Consider the following 13,571-nt stretch of genomic DNA (forward strand, 5'->3'; position numbering starts at 1 on the left):
TGGCATGACGGCTATGGCAGGAGGGGGAGGGCTCTGAGGAGAAGAACATTCTCATAAGAAAAAGCTGTAAGATGATGCAAAGCTACCAGAACACCTCAAGCCTGAACCAGTGAAAGAGTCTTCTGGCAGACAGAGTGAGGGGCAGAGGGCGGTGGTAAGACGTAAGTCACTAATTCTAGTCTCTTCCAGCCTGTATATCAGTGAATGTGACCTATCTCACAAAAGAGCTGCGTAGGTTATTTATCATCTCTCACTTGGACTGGTAAAGAACCCCCAACAGGGCTCCTGCCTCCAGCCTCTCCATCCCTCCAATGTATTTTCCACACACAGTGACGCTAGCGTAATCTTTTAAAAGTCCAGCTCTCACGATTTCACTCCTGTTTAAAGTCCTCACGGGGCACCTGGGTCAGTTAAGCATCCGACTTCGGCTCTGATCATGATCTCACGGTTCCTGAGTTGGAGCCCCGTGTCAGCCTCTGTGCTGACAGCTCGGAGCCTGGAGACTGTTTCAGATTCTGTGTCTCCCTCTCTCTCTGTCCCTCCCCCACTCACGCTCTGTCTCCCTCTGTCTCAAAAATAAACATTAAAAAAAATTAAAGTCCTTCAATGACCGCTCATCACCCAGCCACCAGAATTAACCTAACTCCTGAGCAACGCACACAGCACCTCATAATCAGGCTCTGTGCCTCTTTCCAGCTTCGTCGTGGTCACTTTGCCCTCATCCCTCAAACTTCACCACACTGAACTACGCACAGTTCCTCTAACACAATTTGCTTTTTCACACCTCAGGGCCTTTGCATATGCTTCCCTCCCACCCTTTGCTTGAAATGCTTACTTCGGCTCAACTGGCAGCACCCCAGAAGCCTTCTGTGACCCTCTCTTCCCATTACCATATTCTCACAGTACCTCTTATACAACTCTCAGCTGGCACTCGCACACTGTATTCTTCACAGTCAGCACCTAGCACAGGGCCTAACTCATTGCTGGCGTTCACAAAATGTTCGATAAATGACTAAACTCACAACTCAAAAAGACCCACACAGAAGATACCCTTGGCAGAGTCTCTCTCGCTGACACCCCCTTTCCTCTGAGAACTGCCCCAGGTGTCATGTGGACCAAAGGTGGACATTTGACCTAAACTGGGCCAAACAGATCCCCTCTCAGGAAAGTGGAATTGGCTCCAAGAGAAGTAAGTTTGTTTCTGGAACTACAACATGCGAACTTTAGAATGTAAATTTTCTGAGGCATGTCCACCCCACCGTTCAAATCGTGCAGTAGGGAAAGTCACTCCCACAAGAAAGAAAATAAAACAGCCGGCTAGAGGATTTCGGATGGCTTTCAGGTTCCCAGGTCCAGCCCTCTCCTGAGACCGTAAGACACTCCTATCCCCAGGCTCCGTGAGACACCCCTGTTTCCTAATAATGTCTGCTACTTTGTGTTTGAGATTCCAAACATTTCTGTTCCTGACCACATAAGCCGAATTCTGTCCTTGGCAGAGCTGCTTGGGGATTCTTTTCTTCAAAAAATTTTTATGTTAATACATAAACCACACTTGGGCATAGATTAGACTGTAAATCAATAAACCCGTGCAGAACTAGCAACATAATTTACAGGGCCCAATGCAAAATGAAAATACCCTTTGTTCAAAAAGTACAATTAAAGGTCCTAAAATACAAAGCTTTTTCTTCTGTAGTCTCTCTTTTGACTTGTCATGGTATTTATTTGCTATTTAATGGCTAAGTAAATAAATATTAACATTTTATTTTTTTAATGTTTACTTATTTTGAGAGAGAGAGACAGAGAGACAGAGAGAGAGAGACAGAGCATGAGGGTGGGGTGGGGCAGAGAGAGAGAGACACATAGAATCTGAAGCCAGCTCCAGGCTCCGAGCTGTCAGCACAGAGCCTGACTCAGGGCTTGAACTCACAGACAGGAGATCATGACCTGAGCCGAAGTCAGAAATCCAACAGACCGAGTGAGCCACCCAGGCGCCCCAATAAATATTAACATTTTAAATCATTAACATGAATTTTATCATTTATCTTTATATTGCATAATACGTGTATGGAGAATCACCAACATATACAATCTGTGTTTCTTGGTTTCTCCTGGAAGATATGTCAAGCCGGCCAAAGAGCTGAGCCTAAGTCCCCCGCAGGCACTGAGCTGTGTGACGGAGAATTCCATCAGATACTGGGAGACTTTCCGGGGCAAGTGCAGCCCCTCAAAGCTCCTGAAGTTCCCAATCTGAGACTCTGGCCCAGCAAGCTTGACAGCTGCTGGGTCCATCTTCCCATCAGCCCCCAGGTCCACGTGCTATGTCCTGGCTGGAGTCAGGGAGGTTAAGCCAGACATCTCCCATTACAGTGGACTGGCCAACCCAACCCACAGCAGACAGGTGAATCCCAGGGTCTTTAAACCTCCACACCCGGATGTGCTTAGCATCTGGTGGGCAAGAGACTCACCCTCACCAACTCACTTGCTGAATGTGCCATGGATCTGCCATTCTGGGGCAGAAATGGCAACCATCATGCCCACCTCTAAGATTTTACAGAACATGCACACACCGTTGACCCTCCCTCCATGCACACCGGCCCACACCAGCCCTCACCAAAGGCAGAAAGCAGCACTGTTCCCTGGGTGAGGGAGGGGGAGGCTGGGTCTCAGGGCACCAGCAAGCTGGGAAGTGAGTGGTCAAGAACCCATCCAGGGAGGAGGGTAGGCTTCAGTAGCCGGTACCAGGCATGAGCCAAGGCTCCAAGCCCCTGGCACAGGCTCCGAAGACCCATCAGGTTTCACTTGTAATACACACCTTCAAAACTAAGAATTTCAAGGCCTTGGCTACAGAGCACTAAACCCTGAGTGCCGGGCTCTTCTGCTCATGGAACCATGTGTAACTATGCTGCTCATACACCCTGTACACACGAGAAAGCTCTCTAAATCCCATTAAATTACAGAAGCACAGAAAGCTGAAGGAAAAGAAGGAAAACACACTTCAGATAATATTGACAATCTTTAGAGCACTCAGACCCACAAGCCATTAATATCATGCCCATCTCATCTGAAGGACAAGCTAAAGAGCAGATGTCTTCACTCCCTTCCATCTAGACTGTTGAACTGACCAGAAGATGCGGTATGTATGGATAAACCAGAAGTAGATTTCTAAGCGTTTTCAGGTTTTATTCCAAAATACAATGCCTTTAGCCATTCAAAGGCTATTTCGTGAAAGTAGATAGAATCCTATCAAAGCAGCAAAGAGGAGGAAACATTACTAGTTTCCTTTGCCCTAATAATTTAGGCTTTTATGGCTGGACAATTCAACATGAGTTTCCCTTCTCAGAGGCTTATATAAAAAACTTTCTGTTGGCATTGGCTCCAAACAAAGCCTTTCGTATATCAGGCATCTTTTGCTGGGCTAAGAGATCCAGTCGGCTTTCTAGGGTATTCGAAACCTTTATTCTCTGATTGCCGCTGTAGACCTCCACTCCTCCAGCTGTGTTGGTAGCCAGGTGCACCTCTTGATCCACTTGGACTTCCACACATTTTTGGGAGACCATCATGTATTCAGGGATGGCTTTTTGCACTGCAGCCTCCACCAGAAGGAGGTCCTGTGGCCTGCAGCGTACAATCGCCACGGGCTCCAGCAGTCGGAGCAGACCCTGAAGCACTAGCTTATCCAGCAGCTCCTGGTAGATTGCTGGATCTGCCACAATCCCACTAAGTCTCAGCTTTGCATCACTCAGCAACTCTGAGATGAGGTCATCTCGGGCTCTCAGGACTTTCAGCCTTGCCTGATTCCTCATGGTAGACATCTGGATCTTCTTCTGCTGCTCTATCTGCTTCTCCTTCTTCTCGTAATACTCCATAATCTTCAGTCGTTGGGTTTGCACAAGACGTCCTTTCTCAATGTTGAACTCTTCCTCAGACTTGGCATCTATTTCTTCGGCCTTCTCATTGGCTTCCTGCTCAATGAAAGCCATCATGTGCTTAATCTGCTTCTGCACATCGACATCACTCAAAGCCATGGTTGTTCCTGGAAAGGGAGGCAGAGGGAGAACCAGCAGTCCCTCTGGTTCCTTTGATTTAGGACTGCGTTTCAGGAATGACCTTGGAGTTTCACTTCCTTAGCTATGGAGTGCATGAGGGAAGGAAGGAGAGAGTCAGAATCCAAAAGGAAGGATTGCGAAGATCATCTATCACTGTTCATTTAACAGATGAGGAAACTGAGACCCAGGAAGGAAAAGCAACCTGTCCAAGATCATACCCTATAAGAAAAGAGATGTGAACACAGGTTCCCAGAGTTCTACCTCTGCTACACTCAACACTTTTGCATCATCAAATGATTAGAAAATTAGGGTACGCTTAGTCCAGAAGATTTTTAGACAGTGATGGCTTAAGACTCAAATAGCAAGTTGAAGGGATGAAATGCCAAATTAACACAGAAATGGGAAGTGTATGTCCATTTTGGTCTGGAATGGGCTGGGGAGAAGTATAAGAAACTCACTGTCAGATGGGATTCAATCCAGGAAGGCTGTCTAGAGGCAGAAGGGTTTCAAGACCCCTCAACTAATACAAAAAAGCAGAATACTAGTAGACAGATGATGACATCGTGGAGAGAACTGGGAGTGGGAGGGGTTGGGGGTAGTCTTTTCACCTTTTCACTGGAAGTGTACATTTGAATCACCTAGGGAAACTTTCAGAAAAACAGATTTCTAGGCCCCACTACAGACTACTGAATTAGAATCTCTATCAATAGGGTCTGACAATCTACATCTTAAAAAGCCTTCCTGGGATGCTTAATGAGCTCAGAAAAAATATACATGAACAGAATAAGACTAGCAACAAAGAGATAGAAAATATTTAAAAGAACCAAAACAAATTTTGGAGCTAAAGAATGTAACTGAATTGAAAAATTCACTATAGGAGTTCAACAACAATCTTAATTTAGAGAAGAATAAACCAACAAATTCAAAGACAGGTCATTTGAAATTATCCAGTCAGAGATACACATTAAAAAAAACAGTTTAAGAAAGCCTAAGGGACATATGGGATATTGATAACTGAATCAATATATGCAATATGGGAGTTCCAGTGACAGAAAACTTATTTGAAGAAACACCCCAATGTTGGAAAAAGGAAATGGACATCCATGGTCACAAATGAAAATGAGAAAGGAATCAAGACACATCACTAAAACCAGTCAACAAAAAGGAAGGCAGCAGGAGAGGAAGAGGAGCAAAAAAGCTACAAGACATATAGAAAACAATGAACAAAATGGCAATAGCATGTTCTTCCCTATCAGTCATTACTTTAAATGTAAATGGAGTAAACTCCCTAGAGTGGCTGAATAGGTAACCTTCTTTTAAAAAAGGATTCAAGGGGCACCTGGGTGGCTCAGTTGGTTAAGCATCTGACTTCAGCTCAGGTCATGATCTCATGGTTTGTGGGTTCAAGCCCCATGTCGGGCTCTGTGCTGACAGCTAGAGCCTGGAGCCTGCTTTGGATTCTGTCTCTCTGTCTCTCTCTGCTCCTCTCTTGTTCACTCTCTCTCTCTCTCAAAAATAAATAAACATTAAAAAAAAATTTTTTTTTAAAGATTCAAATACATGCTGTCTTTAAGATACTCACTTTAGATTTAAGGACACACATAGGATGAAAACAAAAGAATGGAAGGAGATATTCTGTGCCAATAGTAACCAAAAGAGAGCAGGAGTGGCCATACTTAGGTCATGTAAAATAGTTTTTAAATTTTTTTTTCAACGTTTATTTATTTTTTGGGGGACAGAGAGAGACAGAGCATGAACGGGGGAGGGGCAGAGAGAGAGGGAGACACAGAATCGGAAACAAGCTCCAGGCTCTGAGCCATCAGCCCAGAGCCTGACGTGGGGCTCGAACTCACGGGCCACGAGATCGTGACCTGGCTGAAGTCGGACGCTTAACCGACTGCGCCACCCAGGCGCCCCATATAAAATAGTTTTTAAGTCAAAAACTGTTACAAGGGACAAAGAAGGATATTTTATAGTGGTAAAAGATAATTTTACTAGGAAGATATAATAATTATAAATATAGATATATGCACCCAATATCAGAGCACCCAAATATATGAAGCGAAAGTTGTCAGAACTGAAGGGAGTAATAGCAACACAATAATATTAGGAGATTTTAATACCCCATTTTATTAATGGGTAGAATATCCAGACAGAAGATCAACAAGGAAACAGAGGGCTTGGAACAAAAACATAGACCAAATGGTCCTAACAGACATATAGACATACACAGAACAGTCTACCCAACACAGCAGAATCCACTTTCTTCTCAAGCACACATGGCACATTTTTCAGCATAGATCATGTTAGGTCATAAAACAAGTCTTAACAAATTTAAGAATATTGAAATCATATCAAGTATCTTTTCTAACCATGATGGAATGAAACTAGAAATCAATAGCAGAAGGAAAATTGGGAAATTCACAAACATAGAGAAATTAAACAACACACTCTTAAACAACCCATGGGTCAAAGAAGAATCCAAAGGGGAATTAGAAAATATCTTGAGATAAAAATTAAAATACAATATATCAAAACTTATGGTATGCAACAAAAGCAGTACTAAGAGGGAAGTTTATAGCAGTAAATGCCTACATTAAAAAAAAAAAATAGTCAAGGGGCACCTGGGTGGCTCAGTGGGTTAAGCGTCTGACTTCGGCTCAAGTCGTGATCTCACGGTCTGTGAGCTAGAGCCCTGCATCTGCTCTGTGCTGACAGCTCAGAGCCTGGAGCCTGCTTCAGATCCTGTGTCTCCCTCTCTCTCTGCCTCTCCCCCACTCACCCTCTCTCTCAAAGATAAACATTGTTTAAAAATTTTAAAAAAGATAGTCAAACAGTCTAATTCTATACCTCAAGGATCTAGAAAAAGAACAAACTAAGCCCAGAATTAGCAAAATAAAGGAAATAAAGCAATAAAACTAAAAGTTGGTTTTTGAAAAGATGAACAAAACTGACAAACCTTTAGATGGACTAAAAAACAAACAGAGAAGACTCAAAATCAAAATGAAAAAGGAGTACTAATGCAGTCACAGAAATACAAAAATAAAAAAGGATTATAAGAGACTACTATAAACAGTTATACACTGACAAATTGAAGAAACTAGAAGAAATAGATAAATTCTTGGAAATATACAACTCGCCAAGACTGAATTATGAAGAAACTGAAAGCCTGAACATATCTATATAGTAAGGGGATCGAATCAGTAATCAAAAGCCTTTCAAAAAACAAAAGCCCAGGACCAGATGGGCTTCACTGGAGAATTCTACCTAAAATTTAAAGATTAATGCTAATCCTTCTCAAACCCTTCCAAAAAACTAAAGAATGGGGAACACTTCCAAAGTCATTTACGAGGCTGGTACTAACCTCATACCAAAGCCAGACACTCCAAGAAAAGACAACTACAGGCCAGTATTCCAATGAACATATATGCAAAATCCTCAACAAATACTAGCAAACCGAATTCAACAGAACATTAAAAGAATCATACACCATAACCAAGTGGTATTTATCCCCACAGTGCAAAGATGGTTCAACATACAAAAATCTATCAATGTGATACACCGCATTAACAGAATGAAGGACAAAATCACATGATCATTCCAAAAGATTCAGAAAAACATTGAACAAAATTCAGCATCCTTTAATGATAAAAACACTCAAAAACTAGGAATAGAAGGAAATTACCTCAATTTAATACAGGCCATATATGAAAAGCCTACAGCCAATTTCATACTCAATAGTGAAAAACCAAAAGATCTAAGTCTTTCCTGTAAGAAAGATCTAAGTCTTTCCTCTAAGGTCAGGAACAAAACAAGGATACCAACTCTTGCCACTTCTGTTCAACATACTATTGGAAGTCTTAGCTATAAGCAATTAGACAAGAGAAAAAAATAAAAGGTTTCCAGATCAGAAAAAAAGAGGTAAAATGATCTCAGATGACATAATCTTGTATCTAGAAAACCCCAGTGATTCCACAAAAAAACTGTTGGAATAAAATAATTCAGCAACTTTGCAGGATACAAAATCAACATACAAAAATCAGTTTCTATACACTAACAATGAATGATGCAAAAAGGAAATTAAGGCAACAATTCAGTATAATGCTAAGAGAAATAAATCAGTCAGAGACAGACAAATACCATGTGATTTCATTCATATGTGGAACTTAAGAAATAAAACAAATGAATAAACAGGGGAAAAAAGAGAGAGAGATAGAGAGACAAAACTCCAGAGGCTTAAATACAGAAAACAAACTGGTCCTTGCTAGAGGGGAAGTTGGTGGGGTGTGGGTAAAATAGATAAAGGGGATTAAGAGTAATGAGCATTGAGACATGTATAGAATTGTTGATGATTCGTTATATTGTACATCTGAAACTAGTATAACACTGTGTTACATATTGGAAGAAAAAAAAGATGAAGCCAGTTGATAATGTATGTAAAGTGCTTAGAACAATGCCTTGGAACATAATAAGTGCTATTATTATTTCTACTACTAAAAAAACAAAAAGGAAGAAAGAAAGAAAGAAAGAAAGAAAGAAAGAAAGAAGAAAAGAAAAGAATCCCATTTAAAATATCATCAGAAAAGAACAAAATACTAGGAATGAACTTAACCAAGGACACCAAATGCTTGTACACTAAAAACTACAAAACACTGCTGAAAGAAACTAAATTAAGACACAGATAAATGTAAAGACATCCTATGCTCATGGATTAGAAGACTTAATATCAAGATGTTCATACTAACCAAAGCCATCTACAAATTCAATACAATCTCTACGAAAGTCCCAATGACATTTTTTTGAAGAAAGAAAAAAAATTCTAAAATTCACATGGAACCACAAAGGACCCTGAATAGCCAAATAATCTTGAAAGAGAACAAAGTCAGGGGCCTTACTCAAAATATATTACAAACCTACAGTAATTAAAACAGTATGGTACTGGCATAAAGACACAAATATAGACCAATGGAGCAGAATACAGGCCCTAGAAATAAACCTACACATATATCATACATGATCTCTAACAAAGGTGTCAATACCACACAACAGGGAAAGGACAGTCTCTTTGACAAATGATGCTAGGGAAACTGGATATCCACATGCAAAAGAATAAAATTGGACCTTTATCTCACACTATACACAAAAATCAACTAAAAATGTATTAAAGACTTAAACATAAGACCTAAAAGTACAAAACTCCCAGAATAAAACATAGGAGAAAATCTTCATAATATTGGTCTTGGCAATGATTTCTTGGCATGACACCAAGGCAACAGACAATAAAAGCAAAATAGACAAATGGGACTACATCAAACTCAAAATACGCACAGCAAAGGAAAACAACATGGCAACCTATGGAATAGGAGAAAATATTTGCAAACCATATAATTGATAAGGGGTTAATATCCAAAATATACAAGAAACTCCTACCACTCAATAACAAAGAACAAACAAAAAAGAAACAAGTTAATGAGCAAAGGATTAGACATTTCTCCAAAGTAGACATACAAATGCCCAGAAGGTATGTGAAAAATGCTCAGTATCACTAACATCAGGGAACTGCAAATAAAAACCAGAATGAGATATTATCTTATACCTGTTAGGATGGCCATTATCAAGAAAGAAAGAAAGAAAGAAAGAAAGAAAGAAAGAAAGAAAGAAAGAAAAGAAAAAGAGAAAAGGAGAAAGGGAAAGAAAGAGAGGGAGGGAGGGCAGGAGGAAGAAAGGAAGGAAGGGAGGGAGGGATAAAGGAAGGAAGAAAGAAAAAGAAAATAACAAGTGCTGGCAAAGATGTGGAGAGATTAGAACCTTTGTGCACTATTGGTGGGAATGTAAAATGGTGTAGCAGCTATGAAAAATAGCACGGAGTTTCTTCAAACAATTAAAACAGGACTACCGTATGATTCAGCAATCCCACTTCTGGGTATTTACCCAGAATTAAAATCAGGATCTTGAAGAGATATTAGCATTCCCATGTTCATTGCAACACTATTCACAACAGCCAAGATATGGAAACAATCTAAATGTGCTTCCACCACCAATGAATGGATAAAGAAAATGTGGTATATACCTAGAATGGAATATTATTCAACCTTAAAAAAAAAAGTGGGGCACCTGGGGGGCTCAGTTGGTTAAGCATCCGACTCTTGGTTTTGGCTCAGGTCATGATCTCCCAGTTCGTGGATTCGAGCCCTGCATCAGGTACTGTGCTGCTGGTACAGAGTCTGCTCAGGATTCTGTCTCCCTCTCTCTCTGCCCCCTCCCCTGATTGCTCTCTCTCTCTCTCTCTCTCAAAAAAAAAAAAAATAAACATTTAAAAATTAAAAAAAAAAAAGAAAATCCTATGATATGTTACAACATGGATGAATCTTGAGGATACTTTGCTGAGTGAAATAAGTCAAGCACAGAAGGAAAAATACTGCATAATTCTATTTACATGAGGTATCTAAAGTGGTCAAAGTCAGAAGCAGAAAGCAGAATGGTGGTTGTTAGGGGCTGGGGTTAGGGAAAATGGGCAAATGGGTGTAGAGTTTCAGTCAAGATGAAAACGTTCTAGAGATCTGTGTAACAACGTAGATACAGTTAATAATACTGTACTGTACACTTAAAAATGTATTAAGAGGGTAGATTTCATGTTCTGTGTATTTTACCACAATTCAAAAATTAAAAAAAATTGGAATGCTGCCCCAGAAAGATGCACCACTCACCAAGTTTGGTGGTAAAACAACCCAATGTTTGTGACGAAGACCAAAACTTACTTTGGTTCAAAGTCTAAGAAACTGTCCTGTTATTTCAGGATGTGATTTTTTAAAAACTGCACTTTTGTAAACAGAGCAAAACATTCTCTGCTCCTAAATAAGGCAATGAAATGATTTTTTTAAGTCTTCCTGGGTAACCTTGCTTGGTCACCAGCTTTGGGATTGAAAGCGGGATTGAGAGCGGGAGATCCAGGAAGCCCCAGGTTATGTCGTGGAGGGAAAAATGTACCAGACGAACCCTTACCAGCGTCCTGCCAAGGGTCAGCCTCTGCTCTGGCGCCGGGAGTCTGTGCACGGAATGTGGAACTTGGAACGCTCCCTGGAACCTGGCACTGTTGCTTCCTTCTTTCTGCAAAGGACCCTCGCGGTCTGACCAGGCAACTCGAATCCAAAGAGCCAGGCTGTCACTGGGGAAAGCTGGCCAAGCCTGCCAAAAGGACGCCAAGAGGGATTTCCTTGGCACACAGGCCAGGCTGGGGGCTACCCTCGCACCCTCGGAATTGCAATTAAGTTGGCACATGGTGGGCTTCGGCTCTGGGGTGGGCTCACTTTATCCAAGCCTGCAGACACAGATATGTGTGTGAACCCAGGCAGCCAGCTTGTTAATTGACTAATGAAAAATACAGCTGTCAAGTTGGCAGATCGCAACCTCTTTCTCTGTATGCGAGTCACATGGGAAGCCAAATCCAAAGGTTGTTGAATAAGAAACCAGAGTAAGCAAAACTTGCCAGTCGGTCTTTAGGGTGCCACCCCCACCACAAGGGCTGCTGGGCTCTGCTCTAGTCTTTGAGGAGGACGTCCTTTCCAAGAGCAAACAGGGCTTAAGTGGGCATCACCGGCTTCCATAGTGTGGGTGGAGTCGAACTTCTTGAATTCAGATCCTAGTTCTGCGTTGACCATTTCCATGACTTTGGGAAAGCAGCTCACACCTCAAAGCCTCAGTTTCCTCATCTGTCTAATGGAAATAGCAATAGCGTCTACATCATAGGATCATCGTGAGGATCAAACAGAAGAAGGGGATGTTTAGCTTAATGCTAGGCGCAGGGTTCATCTTCGTGCTTGGCAGGCGCTATCATTGTTACTACTGCCATTATTAGCTCTTCTCTGCTTTAGGCTTCGTGCCTGTCACAATTGCTCTTTGTGTATGTAGAGTACTTAGGACTGATGTGACTTCTGCTCCCTAAAGTAAGTCGAACCACACCTGAGTATTGCCTCCTTGTATGAAACTTGGTAGCCCTGCCTGGAGCCTGGGAACCTCCCAACACCGTGTGGCCCCCTTGCCCATTGTCTCAGGTGATGAGCCACATCCTTGGCCATGCTGGGTGAAGTCCTGAATTCCAGGGCTCTTGGGCAGGGGGTGTGTGAAGTCACCTCACACACTGGCACACACGACCGTCCCTGAACCTGTCATGCTGAGTGCCTGCCTCCGCCTGTACTCCTACCTCTAAACAGCTTATCAGGCTGGATTTAACAGCAGCTGCAGGGTGGGGTAGCAGGGCTAAGATCTGGGATTGAGCAAGCATCTCTGCAAGAATGCGGTGCCGTGTAATGTGTCTGGCAGATAGAACTTCCAGTCTGTCTGGGATGGGGATTATGAGCCCACATGGGCCTGTGGCTTGAGCAAAAGCGCAAAACGAACCAAGAAATGGGAAACGCACATGTCTGCTCTTGCTGAGGGCTCAGTGACTCAGGCTTGCAATGGTGCAACAATGGTGGACACTGCAATGGTGTCCACCTTGCCCATGTTTGGGGCTGGGGGCAGCATCTAAGACTCTTTAAGCCAGTCTGACTCTCATGAACTATTCAGCACCAGGGTCTCTTCATTGCCCACTCCTGGCCAACACATCAGGCTCAGTCTCACCTAACAGCTTTTTTTTTTTTTTTTTTTTAGTTTATTTATTGATTTTTGGGAGAGAGAGAGAGAGATGGGGGGGGGCGGTGCAGAGAGAGAGGGAAAGAGAAGATCCCAAGCAGGTTCTATGCCAGCAGCATGGAGCCCAACTCAGAGCTCGAACTCAAGAACCGTGAGACTATGACCCAACAGGAAATCAAGAGTCGGACCCTCATCTGACTGAGTCACGCAGGCACCGTCGCCCCGCCCCCCCCGCCCCCCCCCCCCCCCCCCCCCGGCACCTAACAGCTTATGATCATGCCATTCTCTTGGCTAAAAGGCCCTCCTCTGCTTCTCTCCACTTACCTAAATCCCACCCATATTTCCAGACCCAGTTTGAGCCCCACCAACCCCCTGACCTCTGGACTCTTCCAAATAATGACAGCATGGCCTATTTTCCAGATATAATTCAGAGCCGGAGTTCGTGTCTTTTTTCTTGCTCCAGTTATTTTGCTTCCTCCAGGAAATTCCTTGAGGACAAGAAGCTCCTTCTCCAGCAGGGGCTGGATGAAGACAGGCTCTGGTTAAACAGGGATCGATTGGATCAAGGGCTTGGGAGTGGAGCACTGGGCGGAGGGGGAGAACTTTCTTTTGTGTGTGTGTCTTTTTTATTGTGAAATACAGCACACATTCAAAAAAGCATATAAAATGTAAACACACGGCTTAATGAATTATTATGAGGCAAATATCCTGTAACCATTATCCAGGTCGAGCAATGAACCTTGTTAACACCCCAGAAACCCCTCCTTCTGACCTTGGGGAAGGAGACTTTTTGAAACTGCTGATTTTATATCCACGGGCATAGGAGGGATCCGTAGATGAAGTGTGCACTTGGAAATCTCTCTTCTCTCACCCTCGCCTACGTGGCCTGTGTGC

At 42.6% G+C, this 13,571-nt stretch overlaps 1 protein-coding gene across 2 annotated transcripts in view; it reads right to left on the bottom strand.

The window, feature by feature from the left end:
- ATP6V1E2 (ATPase H+ transporting V1 subunit E2) overlaps window positions 1-13,571 on the bottom strand; it is a 51,789-nt gene that overhangs the window by 27,343 nt on the left and 10,875 nt on the right. Inside the window, exon 2 of one of the 2 annotated variants that reach the window (XM_047068723.1) lies at window positions 3,229-4,128. The exons of the other annotated variant lie outside the window; for it this stretch is intronic. Within the exon in view, the coding sequence (XP_046924679.1) occupies window positions 3,345-4,025 (681 nt within the window). The 5' untranslated portion in view covers window positions 4,026-4,128 and the 3' untranslated portion in view covers window positions 3,229-3,344. Of the gene's footprint in view, window positions 1-3,228; window positions 4,129-13,571 lie in introns of those variants that run through there. 2 annotated transcript variants of the gene reach the window in all.

This window comes from Lynx rufus, unplaced genomic scaffold (genome assembly GCF_022079265.1).
Source record: "Lynx rufus isolate CCGP_SWC_20201006 ecotype Redwood Valley unplaced genomic scaffold, mLynRuf1.p SCAF_8, whole genome shotgun sequence".
Lineage (NCBI taxonomy): Eukaryota > Metazoa > Chordata > Mammalia > Carnivora > Felidae > Lynx > Lynx rufus.